General features: G+C 49.0%; 1 protein-coding gene across 1 annotated transcript; it reads right to left on the reverse strand.

Moving 5' to 3' along the window:
• Nucleotides 1-15,330: 15,330 nt before the first annotated feature.
• Nucleotides 15,331-25,734, reverse strand: Nol6 (nucleolar protein 6). Its single transcript, XM_031377071.1, has 26 exons — nt 25,554-25,734; nt 24,869-25,069; nt 24,670-24,786; nt 23,548-23,727; nt 23,169-23,337; nt 22,826-22,960; nt 22,571-22,725; nt 22,366-22,486; nt 22,106-22,164; nt 21,924-22,025; nt 21,649-21,764; nt 21,383-21,560; nt 21,109-21,231; nt 20,781-20,929; nt 20,605-20,680; nt 20,251-20,391; nt 20,009-20,126; nt 19,778-19,932; nt 19,442-19,605; nt 19,010-19,162; nt 18,532-18,629; nt 17,711-17,835; nt 17,488-17,577; nt 16,980-17,174; nt 16,595-16,696; nt 15,331-16,419 (listed from the first exon to the last, which is right to left on the reverse strand). Exons 1-26 carry the CDS (start codon nt 25,605-25,607, stop codon nt 16,270-16,272), a joined length of 3,426 nt encoding a protein of 1,141 aa, XP_031232931.1. The 5' UTR covers nt 25,608-25,734; the 3' UTR covers nt 15,331-16,269.
• Between the last annotated feature and the right edge of the window lie 958 nt (nt 25,735-26,692).

The following is a 26,692-nucleotide window of genomic DNA, read 5'->3' on the forward strand; positions in this document are numbered from 1 at the left end:
CTCCCTCCCTCCCTTCCTCCCTCCCTCCCTCTGTCCTTCCTTCCTTCTCTCCCTCCTTCCCTCCCTCCCTTCCTTCCTCTGTTCTTTTTCTCTTTCTGCTCAGGCCTGGGGCTTGGCATCCTAAGCATGTATTCTGTCATTGAGTGCCATCCCCACCCAGTGCTGCATTTATTTATTTATTCATTCAATTCATTCATTCATATATTCAGTTTGGGTTTTTTTTTGTTTGGTTGGTTCGTTGATTGGTTGATTTTTGTTTGTTTGTTTTTGAGACAAGGTCACACAAACTGTCACCCAAACTGACCTTCAACTCACTATGTAGCCCAGGCTGGCCTCCAGTTCTTGACAACCTTTGACCTAAACCTCTCAAGTGATGGGATTACAGGCATGAACCATATATACAGTTTCATACTTCATTTAGAAACTGGGGCCTTGGACTGAGGGTGTAGCACAATGGTAAAATCCCTACCTAGCATGCCCAAGGTCCTGAGTCCGTTACCTGGCATCAGAAAGATAAATCAACCAACTAACCATCTGGTAACAGGTATAGTGGCCTGAGACCTGCTCCCTAACAACCGAGAGGAATGGGGGCGGTTCCCCCCATAGTCTGTAGAGAAGCATTCATTGACAGAGAAGACCAGGAAACTATGGTTTTTCAAGAGGAAGAACTCTGGGAAGGGCCCTGGAGACTAGTCCTCTGGAGAATGGCTGTCCAAACAAGGATTACCATATGAAAGGCAGGAAGGAACCAGCTTGTAATCTCAGCAGTGGGGAGGTGGAAGTGGAAGGATCCAGGAGTTCAAGGTCACTCTTGGCTATGTAGCAAGTTTGAGCAGTGATGGGCTACGGGAGACCTTTGCTAGGAAAAAATAAACACAGTGAGAGGACTTAGAACTTTCCTCCAGGTCCAAGGAGCTGAGGTTACAGGGACCCACGTGGTGGAAGGAGAAGTCAGAGGTCATGCCCTCTGACCTCCACACTTGCACTGGCATGCCCCCTACTCCGATAAAGATTGTAAAAACAAAAATACTAAAAGAAAGAAAAAGCCAGACAGAGTGGTATGGCAAACACTTGTAATCCCAGCATGTGGGAAGAAGAGGCAGGGAGATTTCTGTGAATTTGAGGTCAACCTAAGTAGCAAGTTCCAGGCCTGACAAAGTTATGTGGTGAGAACCTATCTCAAACCAAACCAAAACCAAAACCAAAACCAACCAACCAACAAACAAACAAAAAGTGGAGAAGAAAATCCTAACATTGAGATTTAGCAATAGAGTCACAACTACTCAGGTACATACATACACATGTATACACACATGCACACGTGTACGTACACACACACACACACACACACACAAACACACACACAGCTTGTAATTATATTTTTGCCTACAGATACTTCACTTTGCTTAAGGGATTTCATTTAATAAGAGCCTGCCCATAGGCTCACAGGTATATAGAACCAATACATGAAGCTTCTCATAGTCCTTGGCCCAGAGAGATGCCCCTTTCCCGGACACCCCTCCCCCCTGGGCTGGGAGGCTCCATGGTGAATCAGGCAGCCATCACTGAGTCCCTGCCTGCTGGCTCTGTTGTCAACCTGTGACTCAAGGCAGAACACTAGACACCTGGTGCCAGAGTTCCAGCTGCGGTTTGTGGGAATGGGGAATGTCTCCTGCCAGGCTGCCCTCTGCTCTCCGCCCTTGTTGTGTTTTCAGGGCTCTCACTGCCTCAGGTGGATCTGCAAAGACAGCAGAAGGCAGAAATTCTTAAACATGAAAAGGAGACAACTTTAATCCCAGCACTTGGAAAGATCTGAGTTTCAGGCCAGCCTGGTCTACATCAAGCTCCAGGACAGCTAGGACTACATACAGAGACCCACCATGTCTCAAGGAAAAGAAGACAAGAACCGGGACTACAGCATCTCACCCCCACCCTGCCCATCCTAGCCTGCCACTAGCAGAGATTGGCCCAGGAGCAGAGCAAAGAAAAAAAAGCAGGTGCATACATGTATGTTAACATGTGTACATGTAGAATATGTATACCCGAGTGCTGTGAGGACCCTGTACCATGAGTCTGTACCCAGATCACATGTGCAAGGCAGGTACAACTGTGGATATGCGTGTCTTATACTCATGGCACTCTCTCTGCTTAGATGTGAGCAGTTCTACACACTCACTGTGTGTCTGTGACCCTGTGTGTCACTATGGATGTATCTGTCTAGAATCCTGAGGCTGAATATCAACACAGAGCACCTTTTTGACACCCTCCAGTCAGCCCTGTGCCAAGGCCATAGCTTAGTAAGTGACACAAGGCAAGGATTTTTTTTTTCCCCCTGAGACAAGGTTTCACTGTATAGTCCTGGTTCTCCTGGAACTCACTCTGTAGATCAGGCTAACCTCAAACTCAGAGATCCACCTGCCTCTGCCTCCAGAGTCTTGGAATTAAAGGTGTGCGCCACCACTGCTCTGCTCCAAGCCAGGGTGTTCAGACTCTTCTTGGTCTTCTCTGTCTCCTTTCTCAGCTTACTCAGAACCAGGACTCCATGTAATTCTACCAGACGCTTATGTATCCATGACCACGGTATCTGCACATACCCAAACAGGCCCATTAGGATGGGTAGGGTTTGAACTAGGACAGTATAGGCTTTGCACTCACTGATGGATGAGAAAGGACCCTACCTGAAGGAGAGGAAGAAAGAATGAAGGACGTGTATACAGAAGTGCCAGGATGGCCTGAATGTGGGGTAGAAAGGGACTCCCTTGGTCCCCGCTGAGTAACTCTGGGACATTGTTTTTAGTGTAATTAATGTGACTGGTATGCCCCTCCACCCCACCCCCAACACACACACAGCACACACAAGGCAGAAGAAAGTCATAGAAAAAAAGTCACACAGACAACCTTGGCAAGGTTGGTCCAACCCTCTGAGTCACACAGCTTACCTGGAGGCCTCTGGGCTCCGTGAAAGAGAGCCAAGACTGAGGGCAAGTGGCCAACCAGCTCTTCTGAGAGCTCTTGAGAGGCAAAGAGGATGCCCTGCCTCCTCCTAGGGCATCTTGAACAAGGCCTATGTCTCACCTAGGCAAGAGGCTGAGTTAGAGACAGGGCTTGGAGACCATCCTACTGTGGGAGGCCATGACTCCTCTAAGGCAGAGCTGGGGGAGTGGGTTCCCGGCCTAGGGATGGGCGAGTCTAAGCCAGCTGGACCAGAGGTGCTGCCTGGGAAACTTCAACACGTGTGGGTGGCACACCCTTCATTTCCTGCCCCCCAAATTTTTTTAGCCTGAATGAGAGCAGCCCAGGGCTTGAAGGGATGGCTCAATGGTTAAGAGTGCTTGTCTCTTTTCCAAAGGACTTGGATTCTGTTCCCAGTACCCACATCAGGCAGGAGTCTCATGACAATTTGAACTCCAGCTCCAAAGGGTCCTAGACCTTCTTCTGCCCCCCACCCCAAGACACCTGCACTCACATACACACGTGCACGCACACACATGCATATACATACAAATAAAAACTAAGACACATTTTGTTGGGCCTGGCGGACATACCTATATTCCCAGATACTTTGGTGGCTGAGGCAGGAGGATCATTTGAGTTCAGGAGTTCTAAGCTGTAATGCACTATGCCATGTCCTCAGCATCAATATGGTAACCTTCTGAGAGCAGGTGCCTAAGGAGGGGTGAATGGCCTGAGTCTAAAACAGAGCAGGTCAAAATAAGTGTTTTGCGTTTTGTTTCTTCTTCTCTTACTTCTTCTTTGTTTTTTGTTTTGTTTTTTTGAGACAGGGTTTCTTTGTATAGCCCTGACTGTCCTAGAACTCACTCTGTAGGCCAGGCTGGCCTCAAACTCAGATATCTAACTCCCACTGCCACTTGAATGCTGGGACTAAAGGAATACATCACCATATCTGATCTGAAATAGATTTTTATTTAATTATTTTTATGTATATGAGTATTTTACCAGCATGTTTATTTGTGTACCACTTGTGTGCCTGGTTGACTTGAGCCCCTAAAATAAATCTTTTCAAAAATTATTTATTTTACTTTTAAAGTGTGTGTGAGTGTGTGTGTGTGATTAGTAATGAGACTTGAACTGGGTCTTTTGGATTCAGTATGTGTTCTTTTTTTTTTTTTGGTTTTTCCAGACATGGTTTCTCTGTGTCCTGGAACTCACTCTGTAGACCAGGCTGGTCTCGAACTTAGAAATCCACCTGCCTCTGCCTCCCAAGTGCTGGGATTAAAGGTGTGTGCCACCACCGCCCGGCCTCAGTATGTGTTCTTAACTACTAAGCCATTTCTTTTCTTTTCTCTTTCTTTCTTCCTTTTCTTCTTTCTTTCTTTCTTTTTTTTTTTTTAAGATTTATTTTATTTATTTTATGTGTATGAGTAAACTGTAGCTGTACAGATGGTCATGAATCATCACGTGTGTGGCTGCTGTTGAACTTCTGCCGGCCTGCTCACTCCGGCCCGCTGGCTCCAGCGTAATTCACTGTAGCTATCTTCAGATGCACCAGAAGAGGGCGTCAGATCTCATTACGGGTGGTTGTGAGCCACCATGTGGTTGCTGGGATCCGAACTCAGGACCTTCGGAAGAGCAGTCAGTACTCTTAACTGCTGAGCCATCTTACCAGCCCTCTTTTTTTCTTTTGTTCATTCTTTCTTTTTATTTGTTTGGGGTTTGTTTGTTAAGATTTATTTATTTATTATATGTAAGTACACTGTAGCTGTCTTCAGACACACCAGATGAGGGCGTCTGATCTCATTATGGGTGGTTGTGAGCCACCATGTGGTTGCTGGGATTTGAACTCATGACCTTCCGAAGAGCAGTCGGTGCTCTTCCCCACTGAGCCATCTCACCAGCCCTGTTTGTTTGTTTTTAAGACAGGGTTTCTCTGTATAGCCTTGGCTGTCCTGAAACTTGTTCTGTAGACCTGTAGGCTGACTTCAAACTCACAGAGGTCTGCCTGTCTCTGCCTCCTGAGTGCTGGGATTACAGGCACTAAGCCATTTCTCTAGTCCTAAAGTAAATCTTAAAAAAAAAAAAAAAAAGAGGCCAATTGATGGTGGCCTGTGCCTTTAGTCCCAGCATTCAGGAGGCAGAGGAAAGCAGATCTCTGTGAATGTAAGGCCAGACAGGCCTATGGAGAGAGTTCCAGAGGAGGCTGGAGAGATAGCTCAGCGGTTAAGAGCACTGATTGCTCTTCCGAAGGTCCTGAGTTCAAATCCCAGCAACCACATGGTGGCTCACAACCATCCGTAATGAAATCTGATACCCTCTTCTGGGGTGTCTGAAGACTTACTTATAATAAGTAAGTCTTTGAGCTGGAGTGAGCGGGGCCAGAGCGAGCGGGGCTGGAGCAAACAGGGGTTCTGAGTTCAATTCCCAGATGGTTCACAACCATCTCTACAGCCACAGTGTACTCATACACATAAAATAAATAAATAAATCTGTTAAAAAATGAAAGAAAGAAAGAAAGAAAGAGAAGAAAGACAGACAGACAGAAGGAAGTCTAAACGTCTAAGAAGCAGAGGTGGGGTAGAGGATAGAAACATAAAAAGCAGCTCACTCCAGAGTCCCCCCAGACTCCCCAACCTCTTAACAATTCCCAGAGCATTAACAGGGAGCACAGCAGCACATGCCTTAATCCTAGCACTCAAGAGGCAAAGACCTCTGGGAACTCAAGGCCATCCTAGTCTATATAGAGTTCCAGGCTAGCCCTGATGAAGAGAAACCCTGTCTCCAATAAAACAAAACAAAAAGATAGGAGGTTGGCCAGAAGTGGGGAGAGAACAGAAGCAGAGAGAACCATGGGTCTGAGGCTCCAGGGAAACAGGGACCACTGAGGTCCCTCTGCACAGCCCTCTTTCCAGAGTGTGCCTCTGCTAGATAGTGCCTGATTCTGGGTCCTGAGGGCCAGCGGCTGGCCAGCTGCAAGAAAGAGGTGGGGATTAGAACCAGTCTACTCTGAGCGTCCCCACTCTGGAAGCCCAGTGTATTTGGAGAGTTACTCCAATCTCCAGACAGCTTAGGTGGCCCAGAGTCCACAAACACAAATCATTTTGGTCATCTTTGTAGACCCATTTAGCCTATATCCCCAAAACTCAGTTCAACCACTGGTAGGTGCCCCTGAGCTGCTCTCGATGCCCTTTGACAATTAGGATTCTGGAAAGTAAGAGTGAGGTCAGAGAGGAACACGATGGGACAAGGCCTAGAGCCCTTGCTAAGAAACAGACCAGAGTTGTAGGGACCAGGCTGGTGGGACAGAGACCTCTGAAAGACCCAAAATCTGAGCTTTAACCTGGGATTGGCCACTGATTCTTGGGGGCCCCTGAGAGCTTCAGTTTCTTCCGGTCCATGGAGGTTTCGTTTGGAAGCACCTCCAGGACCTCCGTAAGAGTTGGACAATATTAGGGATATCTCAGGCTTAGTGTACCACACCCTCATCAAGGGTCATGCCCACCTGTGTACCTGTGTAACTATCCATGTACATCCAGGCACATGCTTAGACATGTGTACATGGTGTGTGTGTATTGATGAAGATCCATGTGTGCATATGTATATCCATGGGCGTATTCACATGTGTCCCTGCTAGGACTTGGTCTGGGTCTGGTGTTTAGAAAAACTGAGGATGTCCGGCAGTGGTGGCACACACCTTTAATCCCAGCACTTGGGAGGCAGAGGCAGGTGGATTTCTGAGTTCGAGGCCAGCCTGGTCTACAGAGGGAGTTTCAGGGCAGCCAGGGCTACACAGAGAAACCCTGTCTCAGAAAAAAAAGAAAGAAAGAAAGAAAGAAAGAAAGAAAGAAAGAAAGAAAGAAAGAAAAGAAGAAAAACCAAGAATAAGTGGAGGGGAATCTGCTGAAGGTTCTGCAGGCAAACTGCTGACCACTGGGCCTACCCCGTGCCAGCTGCTGTGGAAAGGAGTTAATATATGGAGATGACACAAACCAAGCCACCCCTGGAAGCAGGCCTAGGATGTCTGGAGGGCTCTAGCTTGCCTCTCAGGAACCAGACTCCCGGAGCCCTGATTTCCTCTCTTCCTTCTCACTGACAGGAAAGCCCCAGGGGCCAAGATGAGAGGACAAGACCAGCAGTGAAGAAGATGGAAATGTTCACAGGCTTCCTGAGTCCAAATTGGAACTGAGGATTGGGTCAGTGCCAGGAAGAGAAGGCTAGATTTATTGGCTTCCTGCAGAAGTGTGCAAGAAGGGGGTGGTTCTAGGTGAGGGATACCGGATGGCTGGATGACTGAGAGCAGCCATAGAGCGGCTAGAGAGGGAGATTGATGGTTTGGGACTTTACGCTAAGAGCATAGATCTTGGGCAGGAACCAGGAGATATTTAAGTTGTGCTTATTTGAGCTCCAGGGCCCTGAGGCTGTGAGACTGATGGAGTTGGAGGTGAAGAGTGGGAAAGCCAGAACCTCTGGCATATGTTCTACCCACCAGAAACAGTGGCTAAGAGTTGCGGTGAAGGGTTTAAGAATTTGCACTAGGAAGGATCTCCACAGCTGTCCACTGGATGGACGATAGTTGGGAAAGAGAGGGATTGAAGCCAGGAGGCCTAGAAGTGTTGCCCGCGCAGTCGTCTCGCCAGCAAGAAGACACACAGACACCAGGATCCTTCTGCAGCAAGCGTTTATTGCCTCATCCAGAGGAAAAAAAGGACCGAGCCAATAATCGGCACTGCTTATATACACCACAGCGCGGCGTGTCCGCCCATGATTGGCTGTTTGCTCATCACCCCACGTGACGCCCTGGGATGGGCCGTGACTTGGCGTCTTTCACTCTACGCACATGCGCAAACAGTTCTCTACGCACATGCACAAACAGTTGTTTACCAGGAGTCGACAGTGGAAGTAGGAGCCATCTTGTCATGGCGAATGCCTCTCCAGCTCTACCGCTCTCCACATAGAAGGAGCCATAAAGAAGAAGAGCAGATGCATGGAAATGGCCTGAGGAAGAGAGGACTGAGGAGATGGAGGGAGGGAGGAAGCAAGTGGGCAGAAGTGAAGAGTGAACCAGGGACCAGCCAAACCATGGCCCTAGGAAGGACCTCACAACAGAAGGTGCATTCCTAGGCATTCCACAGCAGGATGCTCCGTATGAGACATGCCACAAAGGCTACGCATGTGCTGCCCGAGTCCCAGGTCCTCTTCTCATCTCAGCCCAGGCTTGCTGCTAATCACAGGGTAGCCACTAGGCATGGCAGAGGGAGAGGACTCACAGAGGAAAGCTCCAGGGGAGGGGGCAGGATGCATCAGGGGATTCTGCAGTTGGAGCCCCAGGAGTTTCTTCCTAAGGGTCTCTAGATCTTGGGGTCAGTGGGCTGATAATTTTGGAGATGGGAGGGGGCATGCTATGAAAGGACAATTAGAGAAAGGCTAGGATACCGTATCTGCCTGTCTTTTTCATCAACACTGTGGAATGACAGGTGGAAGGAGCGGGGTGGGGAAGGCAAGATCTCAATGCTGCCTTTTAAGTCGAAGCCCGGTCTTGACCTCTTCAGTCATTGGGAGCCTCAGGGCTGTCCTGTGGAACACAGGACAGCTAGGTCTTGCTTTTGAGGAGCAAATGTTTAGGCTTGAGCTGGGGTGCAGCTGAGCATCCTCTGCCCCTTCCCGCCACCCTGATCATCTAGGTCTTGGCTATAGTTGTATTTTAGGGTCTGGAGAAGAGCCGAAGGGAATTATCAGGCCAGAAGAGAAGCAGCCCGAGTGTTTCCCTCCTGGTCTGCCTTCTGGGCAGATCTCCAGCCTTTCTCTCCTTTCTCCCTTCACATCTCACCTCACTTCACCCCTTGGCCCAAAGGCGGGCTCAGCACGGCCAGTGTAGCTTTACCCCCAACTCCCTGTTTCCCTGGACAAGTTCCTACATGGCTGAACCTCATACAAACCAGAAAAACTATGTTCCCCACCCACCTCTTAGAACTTGAGGAGCAAGAGGAAGTCTCCTCTGAAACACCTCTCTTCTTGGTCTTGCTTAGTTTCCTGGGGCAATACGAGGTGCCTCCTCCTGCTCTGAACCAGGGGAAGGAGCAGAGCAGCCTTTCCCGTGAAGGGTATGAATGACTCACGTGCCCCACGCTTCCCCTCTCCCTTATCACTCAGCTGGATTAATGCTTGACTCACAAAATAAGTACCGGATGCTGGAGGGGGGTGTCACGTATATTGGGGAGAGGCTAGTTAGCCCAAGTCTGACTTAATAAGACTTCACTGAGTATAACCTGATGCACAGACACTGGGTTTTAGGGGGACTTGTACTTTTTCTTCCAAAGTAAACTGGGTGGAGGAAAAGAGGGTCCTTCAGCTAAGAGGATTCAGACTGAGAGGAGGTTGACCAGATCACTGTCAGAAAGAAAGGCAGTTTCAGAGTTCATCACACTGAACAGAAGATTCCAAGGTCAGAACTTGGAAATCTAAACATCCCCCGCCCAAAGGGAAAAGCCTTTCTCAGAGCCACAGGAAGGAGTCCGGGTTCCTACTGCTTACTTGAGAGCTGTTTTCTCCCTGACACTCTCTCCTGTCAGGAGCCATGTAGGACAGGCTAAGGTTAGTGGGTGGCCTTCCTGGAGGTGGCCAACCGCTTTGCATGGTCTGTGATGGGTGAGCTCCAGGCAAGGTTCCAAAGAGACTTCATCTCAGGATTGCTTCTTAGAGCTGATACACCTTCCTTGTCATTGTTAAATTAATACAATAATCCCTGGGCATTAGATCACTACTGATCAGATTTCCTGCAGCTCAACATAAAGACGAACTTTCATGAATTAATGATTCTATATAATTCCTGCTTTGATTCAAATAATTTTAGGAAGAAAGTCGCTTTTTTAAAAAAAGATTTATTTATTTGTTTTATGTATATGAGTACACCACTGTACATTCAGACACACCAGAAGAGTGCACCAGATCTCATTACAGATGGTTGTGAGCCACCATGTGGCTGCTGGGAATTGAACTCAGGACCTCTGGAAGAGCAGTCAGTGCTCTTAACTGCTGAGCCATCTCTCTAGTCCAGGAGGAAAGTTTTTAGTGATGGTCTTAGTTGTTTTGCTAGGTGAAATAAAGTTAAAATCAAGACTAGAATGTGTCCACTCATATGGTAAATCAACACTGCATAATAAGAAATACAATGAGTTTTCATAATTACACTAAAAAAAGAGAAATAGGCTTGGGAAAAAAATTGTGTTCAAGGAAAAACATTTAGGTCCAAGGATATAGCCACAGATATTTAATAAGGCAAGGCCATGTAAAAACTGTTGCTCAGAACTTATAGAATGAAACACTGCTTTGAACTTACATCAACATCCTTCTGTAACTCCTTTTTATGTAACATTTTATCTCAGGTAATTTTCTAAAGCACTTTTTGTCTAAGAAGGTATAAAAAATCCAGAGAAAAGAAATAAAATTGTTGGTTGGATGGTTTGGCTCAGAGAGCTCTGCTTCACCCATCTATCCATCTATCCACCCATCAATCCATCCATCCATGCGTCCATCCATGCATCCAAATGTATATGTCTGTTTGTCTGTACATATGTGTGTTCATATATGTGTATGAATGTAAGCATGCATGAATACTTATGGAATATATGAGACAGGTGGTTGTGCCCAACAAAAATGTGAATGTGTTAATGTGTAAATGAGAATGTGAATGAATATGTAAACATATGGATGGATGTGTATGTGTCTGCATATCTGCCTGTATAAAGCATCTTTATTCTTTTCCTTTCCCTCCCCTCTGGTTCACAAAGAGTTAGGAAGCCTAACCAGAGAAGCTTCTAGCTGTCTGGACAGAGAAGGGAGTGATAGCAATAATTTTTTTTTTTTTTAACTTAGCTCCCCAATGCTAGGCAACAGGTGTTAATGGTCCAAGCCAGTAGTTTTTAACCATAAAATAAGCAAAAATGTTTTTTAGGATTTTTTAGAAGTTATCAGCAAGCATTCAGTATGGTTAGAGAGCTACAAGGTCAGAGACCATCAGTCTTTAAAACTATCTCTATGTCCTGCTTCAAACCATTCAAGGCTGGCTGGCTCCCGGCTCTCTCCAAAGCCAATTTCCTCATGTGCAGTGATTCAACACACAAAAACAAACCCTACATATACACAGATATAGGCATATAGATGTGTGCATGCACATCCCTAGTGCATAAGGAACAGATACATCATGCCATGATCAGACTCTGCCATCTATGTCCACGTGCAGTGAGGAGCATGCAGAGGCAGGTGCTCCCATGGGGATGCACCCCCAATACCATCTCTAGCACACATCTATAAGGTTTTCTCAGAGCTGAGTTCCCCTCTTCTCCCCTTTTCTTCCTTTCTCCCACCTCTTTCTTCCTCTCTCCTCTAGGTTCCAGCTCCTATCTCCAACCCTCAATCAAAACCTGAATAGTTGGGGCTGGTGACATGGCTCAGCGCTTAAGAGCACTGACTGCTCTTCCAAAGGTCCTGAGTTCAAATCCCAGCAACCACATGGTGACTCACAACCACCCATAATGAGATCTGATGCTCTCTTCTGGTGTGTCTGAAGATAGCTACAGTGTACTTGTGTATGATAATAAATAAATCTTTAAAAAAACAAAACAAAACTTGAATAGTGCCGGGCAGTAGTTGCGCATGCCTTTAGTCCCAGCACTTGGGAGGCAGAGGCAGGTGGATTTCTGAGTTCGAGGCCAGCCTGGTCTACAGAGTGAGTTCCAGGACAGCCAGGGCTATACAGAGAAACCCTGTCTTGAAAAACAAAATACAACAACAAAAAACAAACAAACAAACAAATAAAAAACCATAGCTGCATAGCTGGGAGCTGGAGAGATGGCTCAGTGGTCTTCCAGAGGTCCTGAGTTCAATTCCCAGCAACCATATGGTGGCTCACAACCATCTGTAATGGGATCTGATGCTCTCTTTTACTGGTGTGTCTGAATTCACATGCATAAAGTAAGTAAATCTTTAAAAAATAAAAAAGCAGCTGGGCAGTGGTGGTGTATGCCTTTAATCCCAGCACTTGGGAGGCAGAGACAGGTGGATTTCTGAGTTCAAGGCCAGCCTGGTCTACAGAGTGAGTTTCAGGACAGCCAGGGCTACACAGAGAAACCCTGTCTCAAAAAACCAAATAAATAAATAAATAAATAAATAAATAAATAAATAAATAAATAAAATAAAATAAAAAAGCAAAAACAAAAACCTAAACACCAAACCAAACCAAAAACCCTGACTAGTTCTCCCTTCAGATGCCTCGGCAGACTGAGACATGAACAGCCAAGCAAACGTCATCCTGTACAGTAGTAAGGAGCTAGGGCAGAGTCACCTCTCTCCTTGCCTCCTGGAGCAGATCTGTGGAAAACAGGTTGGAGCTGCCATGTGAGGGATTTAAATGAAAGCTTAAGTTTCCTGCCCTGTCTCTGGCAAGAGCAGTGTTCAGGAAGGAGTGACTCAGGAAGGTTTCTGGGATCTCAGCATCTTCCTTTGCTACTTGGGCATGCAGAGTGTGCTCAACAAAGCCATTGATGGATGCATACAGATGGTAAGAGTGAAGCCAGCCAGAAGGAGGCCCAAGTCCTGGTGGGCCTGGTGTCTATACTCTTAGAACAGCCTGCTACAGACCTGCCTCCTGGGCACACTATCCATCAGTACCTCCTTCTGGATTTGTACTTGAGGACCTGAAGCTGCCCTGGGGATAAAGCAGAATGGTTCTGAAATGGGCCAGCCAATCATAGCTTTCCTTAGAGCTCACAGAGGAACTTACAGAAGTAGGCCTAGGAACCAGGGGCAAAAGGGGCACAAAGGTGACACAGACCATGGCCTACAGGGCTCAGTAAGTGACATGAGCTTCAGCACACAGATGCTGCTTCACAACCGAACCACATAACAGAGATGTACATAATCAGTTCAACTTCCCATGCCAATTTCAAGTCTGGGCTGAGCAGTCTACTGACAGCAGGGACAGAATAAAGTCCACAAAGATGAAAGAGGAGACCAGAGTTCTTGTGTGTGGCTTCTGGAGATGGAGCTCACACCCAGCACTAATCCTGAATCCTCATTCAGAAGGAGTTCAAAGTGGAGGGGCATGCCTTTAATACCAGCCTCTGGGAGGCACGGGCAGGCGGATCTCTGAGTCTGCAGAGTGAGTTCCAGGACAGCCAAGGCTACACAGAGAGAGATCTTGTCTTTAAAAAAAAGGGTGAGGGGAGGAAAGTAACTCCTTTATAGCTCTGGTAATGACTACATAACCACATTTCCACAAGCACAATGACACATGCGTGCCACCACCACCCGGCTTGTTTTGTTTTTTGAGACAGCATTGGTACTGGCTGGTTTTGTGTCAACTTGACACAAGCTGGAGATGCCAGTACCATGAGATGACCACCAAGAACAGCAGCAGCAGTGGAGTACAGGCATCTGGAGCCTAAAAGACAAGGTGTGTACTACAAAGGGCAGAGCTGGAGAAGTGACCCAAGCCCTTGGAGGACCCCAGAAGATTGTGATTTGCCCAGACATTGGATGGTTGGAGTTTGATTTTGCTTTTGATTGTGACTGTGCCCTTTTGAAGGAACAAAGTATTTTAGTGGAGCCCACAGTTAAGAGACTTTTAATTTTAAAAAGACTTTGAATTTTAAAAGAGATTGGATATGGGCTAGCAAGATGGCTCATCAGGTAAGAGCACTGACTGCTCTTCCAAAGGTCTCGAGTTTGGATCCCAGCAACCACATGGTGGCTCACAACTATCCGTGATGAGATCTGACGTCCTCTTCTGGTGCATCCAAAGACAGCTATAGTGTATTACGCTGGAGCAAGTAGGGCCGGAGTTCAATTCCCAGCAGCCACATGATGGTTCACTACTATCTGTACAGCTACAGCATACTCATACACATAAATTAAATAAATAAATAAATAAATAATCTTTATAAAACAAAGAGAGATTGGATATTTTTAAATGGATTGAAAAATTTTTAAACGATTTATTTTTTTTTTTTATGTGTATGAGTACACTGTAGCTGTACAGATGGCCATAAGCCATCATGTAGTTGCTGGGAATTGAGCTCAGGACAGCCCGCTCACTCCAAGCATAATTCACTGTAGCTGCCTTCAGACACACCAGAAGACGGCAACAGATCTCATTAAGGGTAGTTGTGAGCCACCATGTGGTTGCTGGGATCCAAACACGGGACCTTCGGAAGAGCAGTCAGTGCTCTTACCCGATGAGCCATCTCACCAGCCCCCAGGGACTGAAATTTTAAGAATTTGCATAGACTGTGGAACTTTTAAAGTTACTTAGATCTTGGGGATGAATAAAGAAAGTAAGGGTTGAGGTGTTTTTGTGTCAAGTTGACAAGGGGTCAGTTGTACTTGCTGGTTTTGTGTCAACTTGACACAAGCTGGAGTTATCACAGAGAAAGGAGCTTCAGTTGAGGAAATGCTTCCATGAGATCCAGCTGTAAGGCATTTTCTCAATTAGTGATCAAGAAGGGAGGGCCCATTGTGAGTGGTGCCATCTCTGGGCTTGTAGTCTTGGGTTCTGTAAGAAAGCAAGCCAGTAAGGAACATTCCTCCATGGCCTCTGCATCAGCTTCTGCTTCCTGACCTGCTTGAGTTCCTGCTTGAGTTCCAGTCCTGACTTCCTTTGGTGATCAACAGAAATGTGGAAGTGTAAGTTGAATAAACCCTTTCCTCCCCAACTTGCTTCTTGGTCATGATGTTTGTGCAGGAATAGAAACCCTGTCTAAGACAGCATTTTTCTCTGTATGGCCCTGACTGTTCTGGAACTCACTCTGTGAACCAGGCTAGCCTTGAACTCAGAGATCTGCCTGCCTCTGCCTCTTAAATGCTGGAACTACTCCTTCCACCATGTGAATCCAAGGAGTCAGGCTCCTTTACCTGCTGAGCCTTATTATCAGACCTTCAGGCTTTTTCAATTTCATTGTTATACAAACTTGGTCTCCACTGCTTTTGGTCTCTGTAGCTCAGACTGACCTCCAATTTAGAACTCACTCTGTAGAAGAGGCTAGCCTCAAACTCAAGAGAGCTAGCTCCTCCTACCCCTGCCTCCAGAGTGTTGGGACTAAAGACATGACACCCCTGCACCCAATTAGGCTTAGGCTTTCTTCCACTACCTGGCTTGCTCACAGCATAGTCCACAGGCTCTGAGTTCTGTTTCTTTGTGGCCTTGTGGTGGTGCCCCCGGCCTCCACCTTGGGCTGGGGTCCCCTTACACAGCTCTGTGAGCCTCATTCGAGGTGCTGTGAGAAACAGCAAGTCATCCATCTGCCTGGGCTCAGCATGCTGTGCACTCACAGAGCTTTCTCACAGACCAAGCTGAAATCACGAGAAAGGACAAGTCAGGTATCCAGAAAGAATTAAGCAATTTAATTTTAAATCAGAGTTCAGGACAATAGAAGGTGCATACTGGTATGCATGCCTGCCAAGTGAACTCAACAAGGAGTAATTGCATTCACAGTTCACAGAAGGGAAAGAGGGGTGGGGGTGAGGGCAGGGACTAGGTGGGGTGCTATTATTTGAGCTGAGTCTAAAAAAAGCCAGCCAGGATTAGGGGAGAAAAGCAGGGAGTGGCTGTCAGAAGGGGATGTGGATCAGGCTGAGAGGTAACATCCTGCCTCCCTCAGAGCTCTGGAGAGCAGGCGCATGGCACAGTAATGGGGAACTACAGGCAGCAGCAAGGAGGGGCTAGGCTGTAGCATCCAGCTCTCTCTTCTAGGCCAGGGATCCCCTCAACTTCATCCACCCAGCCCTGCCTGGTCTAGGTCTTTTTCCACTGCTCCTACCCTTAGGGCACTATGCCTATTCAATGGGTTCCATTCATACATACACAGTCCACTGCTCAGTGCTGGTGCCCTGACCCCCAGGAGGGGCCACAACTTCTCCGGGGTCCAATCTAAGGGCCGGAAGCAGCAACAGGGAAAGGCACACTGCCATCTGGACACATCGCCCGCCAGTGGGAGGATGAAGATGGAAAGACAACAAAAATGAACAACACTTCAGGCTGACTCAGGATGGATGGGCAAATGGATCCCGTGGATGCAGTTCCCTCTGAGCTGGCTCCGTCTCCTCCTCTGGGAATTTGGATGGTCAGGTGTAGGGGACAAAGGACACCATGGCCCCTGCCCCAGAGCTGAAGCATCAGAACAAGCTCTCAGGGCTTCTCTGGGGATGGATGATTCAGTGTTCATCGGGTATCCATACTGCATTGAGAGTGGCTGCCCACTGACATGCTGCTCACAGGTCCAATGTCCCATGACCCACCAACTGCTTGTCCCAAGGCTAGAATCACACAGTCCATCTCTCACTTCGGGCCTCTACCGCCTGTACCAGGCCTTCACCCAACACAGCAAAGTCCTCCAAGATCGCTTCTATGTTGGGCAACATCACAAGCTCCCCACCTTGAGACACCACCATGCGTCCCTTTATGCTGGAAGCCTGAAGAATCAGAGAGCAAATTTGAGTTGAAGTGTCACAAAGGCATACCATGAGATGCAAGGTTAGGACAGTGTCAATAGATATATGAGCCCCATACATACACTTGACCCAGAGCCACACAGAGAACTACATGTACACACCTGGCGACACATGACAGCGTCACTGACTAGCATACCTTAAAAGGCTGGGGCTGGAAGCTGCTGGGCTTCCAGAGAACACCAATCACCTCTCCACCATGCCGGTCATAGAAGAAAAGCGCCAGATCGTCAAAGGCCTCCTAGAAAGGACAGAATGCAAGCAAGATTACAATAGTACAACAGGTACCTGAAGACCTCCTCCATGGCTGCAGCTCCATAGAACTGCAGAACTCCTAGGCCAGCCAGTCCTTTAAGAACTTACCCTGAAGCTGGGTAGTGCTGGCGCATGCCTTTAATCCCAGCACTTGGGAGGCAGAGGCAGGCTGATTTCTGAGTTCAAGGCCAGCCTGGTTTACAGAGTGAGTTCCAGGACAGCCAGGGCCATACAGAGAAACCCTGTCTCGAAAACCCAAAAGAACTTACCCTGAGCTGTGCCAGATAGAGCTGAGGGGGATCATAGCTCAGGACAGGCATCAGAGACGAAGGCCCTGGCTCAGTGAGCAGACCACGGCAGAAGGAAGCAACTGGAGGGTCTACAGCTTGGCGGTGCCGGGGAATGTGGCGGGGAGTCAGGTGGATCAGTACATCATACATGTCGAAGGGTGGCCGGAACACGGTCTACGGAAGCCTTTAAGTTATCCTTCCATGTACTCATTCCCACGCATCCAGCCACCCATTATATACAGGCTGTGTACAGGCTATATACAGGCTATTTGTTTGTACAGCAAACCCCAGAGAGAACAGCCAGGCCCAGCTTGAGTCCAGAAGGACGCCCAGGAGCCCCACCAGGCTTCACAACTACCAGGCACCACGGCAGCTTCAAAGCCTCCCCTGTATCCAGCCTCAAACAGAGCAAGCAACTAGGCATCCTAACAAGGCCCTTGAACTGCAGACTTTGGGCCCTAGGAGTTACTCTGAGTCAGATCCTTACCCTAATGTCCCCAGGTCCTCGAGGATCCATCAGCTGCTTCTCCAGGATAGGGAGGGCTTCAGCCGCCAGGCTCACAAGCTGCTGAAGGATCTGGGACACAGAAAAACCACAACAACACTGACCTTGCTTCTCCTAGCTTAGGTTGGGCCTACTTTCTTCTTTGAGTAAAATAAATAAATAAATAAGCTAATTAATTAATTTAGGGACAGGTAAGGAGCTGAACCTGGGCAGAGGGTCCATCCTGTGTCCACACAGAGCTTCTGCGGTCCTGGGGGGTAAAGATGACCATGACTGGGAGTTGTGTTCGAGCTGCCAGGAAACTACTTCGAATCTCCACTTGCTCCTCAGCTAGAGACGACAGGGGATGCTGCATCAGCCTCCCCAGAAGACCTGGATCTTCCCACCGTGTGTGTACCCAGCAACTGCCCATCACGGGGATTTTCCAATGCCCCTCTCCCAAAGAACAAAGGTTATAAAAGGGACACCACATTCAAGCTAATGGGGTGGGGTGTTAATCTCCCAGCTTCAGTCCCGAGGCAGAGTTTTCCATTGCTTGTCACCCCCAGACTAGTCCATGGCCTGCTGAGGCCTGCTCAAGGCCCCCCTCAACTGGGCTCTCACACACCTGGTGGAGAATTAGGAACCTGACACCTTGCTCTCTGCTGAGCCCCAAGAGCTCCTAAGGTTACAATGGGAACCAACAATTCCACCTCCAAGGTGTGGGCACATAGTCTAACTTCCTGGCTCCCCACACAGGACTCTCACCTAGAATTCAAGCTTTCCTTTGTTCTCCCCTTGCTCCACAGCCCTGAGTAGTAACTTTGTCATGGACCACATAGACAAAGCTCTCTAAGCCAGACTTGATATGGGCCTCTGCCTCTTCCATCTGACAATTCTCTTCCCCAAGATAGACCATTAGGCTTACACATCTGGGATGAAGGAGGCTTCCGGGACAAACTTACTGATTTCCGAGTCCATCTGACTTACGGTGCCATCTACACAGGGAAGTTCTTCCAGTGCTCTGATCTGAGTCCTACCACTTACCAGTCAGCTCACTGTTGAGGTTGACAATGAGAGGGTTGTTCTTCCAATCAAAGGTAGATACCAAGTAAAGGAACCGAAGAAAGCCAACCTGCGGGACGCTGAGCAAATAGAAAGAGAAAGAATCTGAGGCCTGGACGGGCGGTGGTGGCGCACGCCTTTAATCCCAGCACTTGGGAGGCAGAGACAGGAGGATTTCTGAGTTCGAGGCCAGCCTGGTCTACAGAGTGAGTTCCAGGACAGCCAGGGCTACACAGAGAAACCCTGTCTCGAAAAACCAAAAAAAAAAAAAAAAAGATTCTGAGGCCTGATGTCCCCCGTCCCTCAGTGATGTTTGTGGGTTTGTGGGGAATATCTGAAAATATCCTCAATATCCTCTATCGGGTACTCAGCCACCCCTCCCACGCCCTCCCCCCATTTAGAATAAAGCGTGCACCACGAAGAGCAACTTCCTGAGTATGGGAAGTGTGGAAGTCATTACCTGGGAGGGGTGAAGGGCTCAGGGTGCAGGAAGAGCGAAGCTGCTAGCAGATCCAGGCTCTCGTCAGTGAAGCCCTCACCCAGAAGCTGGGCACGCACCCACCGCTTGGCCAGGCGAGCCACACCCGAGTAGGCTGGGTACTGCTGCTGGAGTCTGGGGAGGAAGGCTTGGCAGTGAGACCTGGGAACTCAGAGCCCCACACAGGGTCAGACCCACGGCCAGTCACCTGACCTCTGCCCAGCTTTGCCCACATGAGGTACACATCTTCTCCCACACTCTCCCAGCAAAGACCCGGGAGGCTATTACTAACGTTACCACCAGTTTACAAGTGAGGTATTATGCTGTCTGGCCTCCCAGAGAGTCTGATAGCTGGGAAAGCAGGAGGGGGCAGGAGGAGGCCTACATCAAGAAGAGCTCACGAAGTAACCTTACCCATGCAGGGAACTGGTGAGCAGGGGCAACAGCCTGGTGTCTCTCTCAAGGCGAAGGGAGGCAGGTGTGTCTCTCATAGAGATCATCCCCTCAGGGCTCCGCACCTCCTTCAGGATCTGTGGCTCCCGTTGATAGGCCACTCGAATCCTAAACACAAACCCATCCTGTGGGAAGAAGATGTGGCAAAGGAAATGAATGTCAGGAGCACTTGGGGGTGCGCTACTGCCTGGATCTCTGGTCTCCCAGCCCACGATCGACAGTTATCCTCCTATAAACCCTGAAGTCCCTGGAGCCTTGTTCTTTGGTGAGCTCCCGCCCGCCCGGTAGCAGCCTGACCTTGAGGACATCAGTGTGTGTGGCGGTGGCGCGGCACTGTAGTCTGTGCTCCTGGGTCAACACCTCTGCCAGGCGCAGCTGGAAGGCAGCTCGGACCCGCTGTACAGCCTCTGCATCCTGAGGCCACTGCCCGCTGCCCTCCAGGTGACAAACCACTGAAGAACAGAAGGGGTGAGAGATCCGATACCGCAGCCTGCTATCTACTCCACTCTCACCCAAGGACCCTCTTACCAGTCATAGGCTCCACATAGGCTGGGCAGGGCTTATCTGGCCGGGGCAACAGTGAGTTCAGCTCTTGGAGGCGGTTATAGAAGGAGTAGGCAGGTCGGACTGGAGCTGGAGGGAATACCTGTGGAAGAAATGAGGACAATGACACTGACAGGGAGGGACAGCCCAGAGATGGGGAGGTTGGGGGTGGGGGGTGGGGGTGGGAGCACCAACCAAAAAGGACTCCCTGCTCTCCTGCACCTTACCTCTGTGTAGCGCAGCACTGGGTGAGCCCCCTGAACGGCAGACACAGTAAGTGGGAGACCCTCCAGCCCCCACAGCAGGCGGCTGAGGTCATCATAGCAACGCACAGCCAGTGCCAGGGCCTCCTCTCCTGTGCTGGAGATCTGATGAAGAGAAGACATTCAGGAGGAAGTCTGGGTCTTACAAAACCTCAGCACCACCTAGGATCCTGCCACGACTCGGGTTATGGCAGGTCCGGGGCGCCCCCTGCTGGAGATGCAACCTGGCCAGGGTAGAGAGGGAACCCTTCCTTCCTTCCAGTCTAGCCACAAGTGCTACTCCACAATCAATCACTGGCTTACACCCTAGGCTCTTACCTCTTTGGGGCTTTGGATCAATGCATCGAGGAAGCCACCCACATACTGGATACAGGTGTCTGGGATGTCAGCATGGCTGAAGAACACAGATACAACGAGGGTATCAGTGGCTATGCCTATCGGAAATGGCTGCCCTGACCACAGCAGCCTCCTGGTGCAAAGATGCTAACACTCACAGCGCCAAGAGGTGGGTGACCATCTGATGAGGAATAAGGCGCTTCTCAAACAAAGATTCTGCCTCCCAGACCACAGCTTCCCGGATGGCTCCGTCCTGGAAACGCCTCAGTTCTGAGCGGGACCCCCAGAACTGACGGAAATCAGCAGCCTGGAGAGAAAGGATGGGAAGAGAGAAGAAAGAGTGAGTGGGGGCGTAGCTCAGTGATAGAGGGCTGGACTAATAACACGCTCAAAGCCCTAAGCTCAATCCCAGCACTGAAGACTCGACTTGGGTAGCACATGGATGATCTGCCCACTCCTCCCCACAGGCAGGCTGGGGTTCCACACCTCAGGCTTGTCAGCCTCTGGGCCAAGATCAATAACACTGGTTAGTCCCTCGGGCCGGAAGAGAAATCCCAGGGTCAAGGTCCCGGCGTCCTTGTGCTTCGGGGGATCTTGGTTGATATTCCACTGTAGGATGAAAATAGGTTGATTTGGACCCCAAGGTCCCCAAGCCTGGTCTACAAACTAACCAGCTGGGCAGCATGCTGGGAGTCCCTTTGGACCCTGGATCCAGCCCTGTCTGCAACCCCACAAACTTCCCAGTCTACAGTCTTCTCACCTCTGGGACTGGGGGCCGAGAGTGAGCCAGCAGATGCAGCCGGCACCCCAGACCCTGCACCAAAATGTTGGTTAGTGGGCCCAAGGCTGCTGAGACATAGTCCCCGCCGTTATCCTGTAGCTCTGGCCAAAGCTTTAGCTGGTGACAGGATGCCTGCAGGCGACTTAGTGGGTGTAGACTGGAAGGGACAGGACAAAGACGACCAATGAGAACCCACCAGGTCCCTGACTCCTCCTCCCTTGTGACTCTATACCACCCTAACTCACTGGACAACGTGGTCAAAGGCCTGGATCATGGGTTTGGGAGTCATCAACAGCAGCTGAAATCCATCATCAGTTTTGCTGTCCAGCAACGCCATAGACAGTTCTGCCTCATACTGCACCTGGACACAGGGTAACGAGGGACCACAACTGTAACCCTCGGTGGCTGAAAGGGTCGCAGTCCCACTCTACTTTGGATGGGAGTTTCTGATTCTGGCACAGACACAGGAGCAGTCTGAGCTGAGACATATGGAGGACCCAGGAGGAGGACCTGATGGTACCTGGTTGTAAGTGGAAGCTGTGACATCGGCACAGAGGTTCAGGCGGCCTGAGGGGTCCACAAACACAACCGCGAAAAGCTGGTGGAACTCAGCCAGGGTTGGCTGCGGGGCAGAGAGACACCAATCAGGGCTGAGCTCTACCTCCAGGCCTGTTGGCATAGACCTGCCCTTACCTAACTCACCAAGGAGGGATCTGAGCTCAGAGAGAAACTGATCCCATTGACCGTCAGATCTGTTGTGGCTGGAGTGAAGCGGAGAAGGTAGATATTGTATTAGAGGGTCTTCTGGGACCCAGCCACAGTGATACCCTTCCTGCCTCCCCCAGCCTGAGTGGCTACAACTGCCTGTCTCAGACTCAGCTTTCTCCTGTTTGGTGACAAGAAACTAACAGCGTGCTGGTGGAATGAGAGAACCTCTGGCCTGTCCACTCCAGCTACCTTACCCAGAAACTGCAGGACACTTCTGAGGACCTGGTAGCCACTCATGGTGGTATGGATCTTTCGTTTAGACACGAGGAAGGCAACCAGCATGGAGATAAGAAATCCGTTAAATCCACCCAGGCCCTGAAAGAGAAGCATGACTGGACTGAGCTCAGAAGCAACCCATCAGGGATGAGGCCAGGAAACCAGACCACCCCCACAACTCACTTTGTCCAGCTCCCGCTGCCTCAGCCAAACCTTCAGAAGTGCCACGCCGTCCTTCAGCCCCTGGGCAGAGCCCAGCACACTCGATAGCAAGTGCATGTGAGCCTCAAGAGCTATATCCTGCAGGATCCAGGTATTATAGTGGGGTGTAGGAGGCTCTAAGCAAGGCGTAAAGGGAAGACAAATAGAGGCTATTAGAAGAGAAGGCTCCGCCAAACCCTTGTCCACCAACACATTCCAACACCAGTGCGTGCTCACCATAATCTGGACAACTCTGCCCTCGGTACCAGGCAGAGCGTACGTTGTTCTTAGTTGGCAGCAAGCGGCAGGGGCGGAAGAAGTCCAAAGGAGGGCAGGGAAGCAGGCGTACAGTAACCAGGCGCTCGTCCTTCCCTGGATAGAGAAAAGGAATGCTGAGATTCTACAACTCCTGGAATCAGAAGGATCCCCTGAGCACCCCGTCATACTTGGGGACCCATGACTTCCCACCTTAGAATGAGACCTCCTAGCCTTGAGGCTTCCGGTCCTACTCCCTTAGACCTTGTCTCCCTCCAGATTTACCATCCCATACTGTGCACTAAGCCCAGAGAGTGACTCCCACCATGTGGTCGCAGCAGCAGTGAGGGCTTCAGGTGGCATCCACTGGTGTAAGAGAAGCGTACACTGCCAAAGAGGGGATCCTGAGCCAGGTGGTAAGCTAAGTGAGCCAGGTAAAGGGCTCGCTTGCGGAAGTAGCGCTGGTTCAGCCCGTCTTTGTCCTGTAAGATTTCCTGGAGGAGTCAGGGAAGAAGAGAGAAGGTCAGACACGTCAGTGTTCATGGAACTGGGGACTAGGTCCAAGCTAGGCTTAAGTCCCAGGGGGCTTTTTCCCTGACTCAACCAACAGGAGGAACACACCCAATTTTCAGACAAAGAGCACAAAGTCCTAAAGAGACCCTTTGCTGGGCCTCTATAGCCCCCCCCCAAACCATGGGCCTTACCCTAGGCATGGTCAGTGCCACATCCACGTTGATATCTGGTCGCATACAAGTATCGAGAAGGTAGCTGCCCACAACAGTGATCTGGGATGGAGGCCGGAAGCGGAAGGAGCCCTTCACAGCAAAGGGCACTTGGTGGAGGGGCACTCGCACCCCAGCTGGGAGCCATGACTGGTCTGTGAGCTGTGGGAACAGCAGCAGGAAACATATGGATTCTATCACCTTCCTCACAAAGCCCCTGATGTCTAATAGACAGCATGCCAGTATATTAAAAACTGTAACTTACAATCTTCCACAAACACTTTCTCCCTCTGTGAAGACAACTTGAATGATATCTAAACCACCATGATTTATTTCTATCGTTATCCATTTTAAGGCCAGGAATGGTGGCTTATACCTACAACCCCAGCATTTGGGAAGGCAGGAAGATCAGAAACTCAAGGTCTCTCTTGACTACATAGCAAGCAAATTCAAGGCCAGCCTGGTCTGTATGAGAGAGACCCTGTCCCAATAAAAAATAAATACACAAAATAAAATAACCATTTTTGATTGGAAGTAAAGGTTCATTACTACAATCCTAGCACTCAGGAGGCTGAAGCAAGCGGACTACCACCAGTTTAAGGACAAGATGGGTTACAGAGTTAAGACCTTATATTAGGAAAAAAAAAAAAATGGGGGCTGGAGAGATGGCTCAGTGGTTAAGAGCACTTCTAGAGGTCCCAAGTTCAATTCCCAGCAACCACATGGTGGCTGACAACAATCTGTAATGAGATCCGATGCCCTCTTCTGGAGTGTCTGAAGACAGCAACAAGGTACTCACATACATAAAATAAATCTTAAAAAACAAACAAACAAAAAATGTGGCTCAGGCCCTCAATCTCAGTCCTCGGGAACTGTGCAGGACTACTAGGAGTTCAAGGCCAGCCAGAGGTATGTAAGGCCCTGTTCAAACAAACAAAACACCTACAAAATTTGTACCAGACGTATCTATGAGAGGTGAATGCATGACCTGTGTCCTGGTTGAGGCTTCTTGCAATGAGAATGATTTCCTTAGTAACCAAATTTCTTAGGAGAACAGCAAAGAGTATCTCATGACTCACTGTCCCAAGGCTACCTCTGTCTTACCTCAGCCTCAGGGCCAGAAGGCACTTTCTGGATCCGCTTGGTCACCTCCTTCAGGAAAGTATCGATCCTCTCTTTCTTCTTCTCTGACAGTCTGACTTCTTTCAGTAACTCCTCCACCTTTAGGAGAGGGAAGGGAAGAACTGTGAGCCTCTGGATCCCGCGGAAGCCCCTCTAACCTATGCCCTGGCCACCCAAGTACTTGTAAACGAAGCAAACTGGAGTGGAACAAGATCTCAGTCTCCCGGAGGCGATTCAGTTCCTCGTTTGTAGGCTCCTTGTACAGTTCTTCCCGACTGAGCTTCACTGGTTGCAGGAGGCCTTCTGCAGGTGGTTCTGTTTTTGCACGCTTTCTTGAGGATGCCTTCTCTTTGCCCAAGCCTTCTAAGGCAAGTTCCGTCCCCTATGATGACCAGAGAGACAAAAAACAACATGAAATGGGGGGGGGGGGGAGGATCTGTATCAGCTGACTAAAGTTAGTGGGTAAACGCTTCATCTACTCTAGTTCCTCCCTTTCAGCGGGCGAAGGATTTTTTTTTTTCTATAAAACGCGCGATGTCCATCCTGAGAGAAATCTGACAGCATAAGGATGCCGTCCTGCTGAGACCTGACTGAGTTGAATCGTCACTGCCCGAGGTTCCAGACACCACAAACCATTTGCTGAGACAGGCTTAGGCCTTTCCAACTATCACCTCTACTCCCGCTCTATCCAGATCTTGCCCAGGCTAGCTTCCCTACAAATCTTTTTTCCAGTAATCTAGGTTAGAAAAAAGGTGGAAGCACGAATCCTCCATAGTAGGCCGCCCTGAAATGCCTCGCAGGCTAGCTATCAGGCCTGACTATCTAAGGTTCTGTAGCCAAAATAAAGCATATTTTGAGCAACCAACCTCTGGCTCCTCTGTTGCTCTGCGCTGCTGCTCTCCAGCGGGGGCCGGTCCCATCTTCACTGCAGGTCTCTCTCCAGTACTTGGGATTCAAGCCGGATCTACCCCGTAGCTTCCCACGTGGGCCTGAACGCCAGCTCCAGGGCGCAAACCCACGCCACAGGCCCCACCCACTGCAGGACCATTGGGCTAGCGCACGCCGTCTCGCTCACTATTGGTCAGTTGTTCGAAGGGATCCGCCCATTGTGGGAGGAACCAAACAAGGCCCTGGGATTTACTGCCTCTACGCCGCACTAAACCGGAAGCGCTTGGGACTGCAGCGGGTCGCTTTCTTTTCTTCACTTCCCGAAAGGGAAGGGAGGAGGGAGAAGCTTGCCTTGGCTTCCGGTGTTGTGGTATTTATTTATTTATTTATTTATTTATTTATTTATTTATTTTTAGTGGGTGTGTGTTTCCGCTAGTGGTTCTCCACATCTAACTTACCGTGTCTTTGAGCAAGTTATGTAATTTCTACTTCCAAAATATATCTTGAATTTGTTTTTTTTTTGTTTTCACAAACAGGTTTAGTTCAAGTATCTCGAATTCTAACTAATATAGCTTCTCTCCAGCTTTAACTTCTTAAAATGTAAGATAACCTATTCAAACACTAAAACTTTAAACACAGAAGCCTCTTAATAGCGAAGTCCTAAATGCTTTGGCAATTTACCTTTATTTACGTATTACTTTACAAAACTACTTGTAACTGGGCACGGAGGTTCATCCCAGTAACAATCACGAGGCTGAGCCTGAACTATGAAGGACACTCTCAACATGACGCGTTGACATCTACCTTTTTTTTTTTAATTATTTATTTATTATATGTAAGTACATTCACTGTAGCTTTCTTCAGACACCCCAGAAGAGGGCATCAGATCTCATTACAGATGGTTGTGAGCCACCGTGTGGTTGCTGGGGTTTGAACTCAGGACCTTCAGAAGAGCAGTCAGTGCTCTTAACCGCTGAGCCATCTCTCCAGCCTGGCATCTACCTTTTAAGACTTCTCATATCTAGGCCAAGGTGAGATGGTGCTTACCTCTTAAATCCTAGGACTTAGGAGAAAGGCAGGCAGATCTCTTTGAGCTCAAGGCCAACCTAGTCTTCAT

This window comes from Mastomys coucha, unplaced genomic scaffold (genome assembly GCF_008632895.1).
Source record: "Mastomys coucha isolate ucsf_1 unplaced genomic scaffold, UCSF_Mcou_1 pScaffold18, whole genome shotgun sequence".
Lineage (NCBI taxonomy): Eukaryota > Metazoa > Chordata > Mammalia > Rodentia > Muridae > Mastomys > Mastomys coucha.

Excerpts from the sequence above, each read along its gene's own strand:
- Nol6 (XM_031377071.1), bottom strand. The coding sequence starts at position 25,607 with ATGGGACCGGCCCCCGCTGGAGAGCAGCAGCGCAGAGCAACAGAGGAG. Across the intron at positions 24,787-24,868 it reads CCAGTTTGCTTCGTTTACAA|GTGGAGGAGTTACTGAAAGA; the intron begins GTACTTGGGTGG and ends CCTCTCCTAAAG. Across the intron at positions 22,026-22,105 it reads TGAGCTCAGATCCCTCCTTG|CCAACCCTGGCTGAGTTCCA; the intron begins GTGAGTTAGGTA and ends TCTGCCCCGCAG.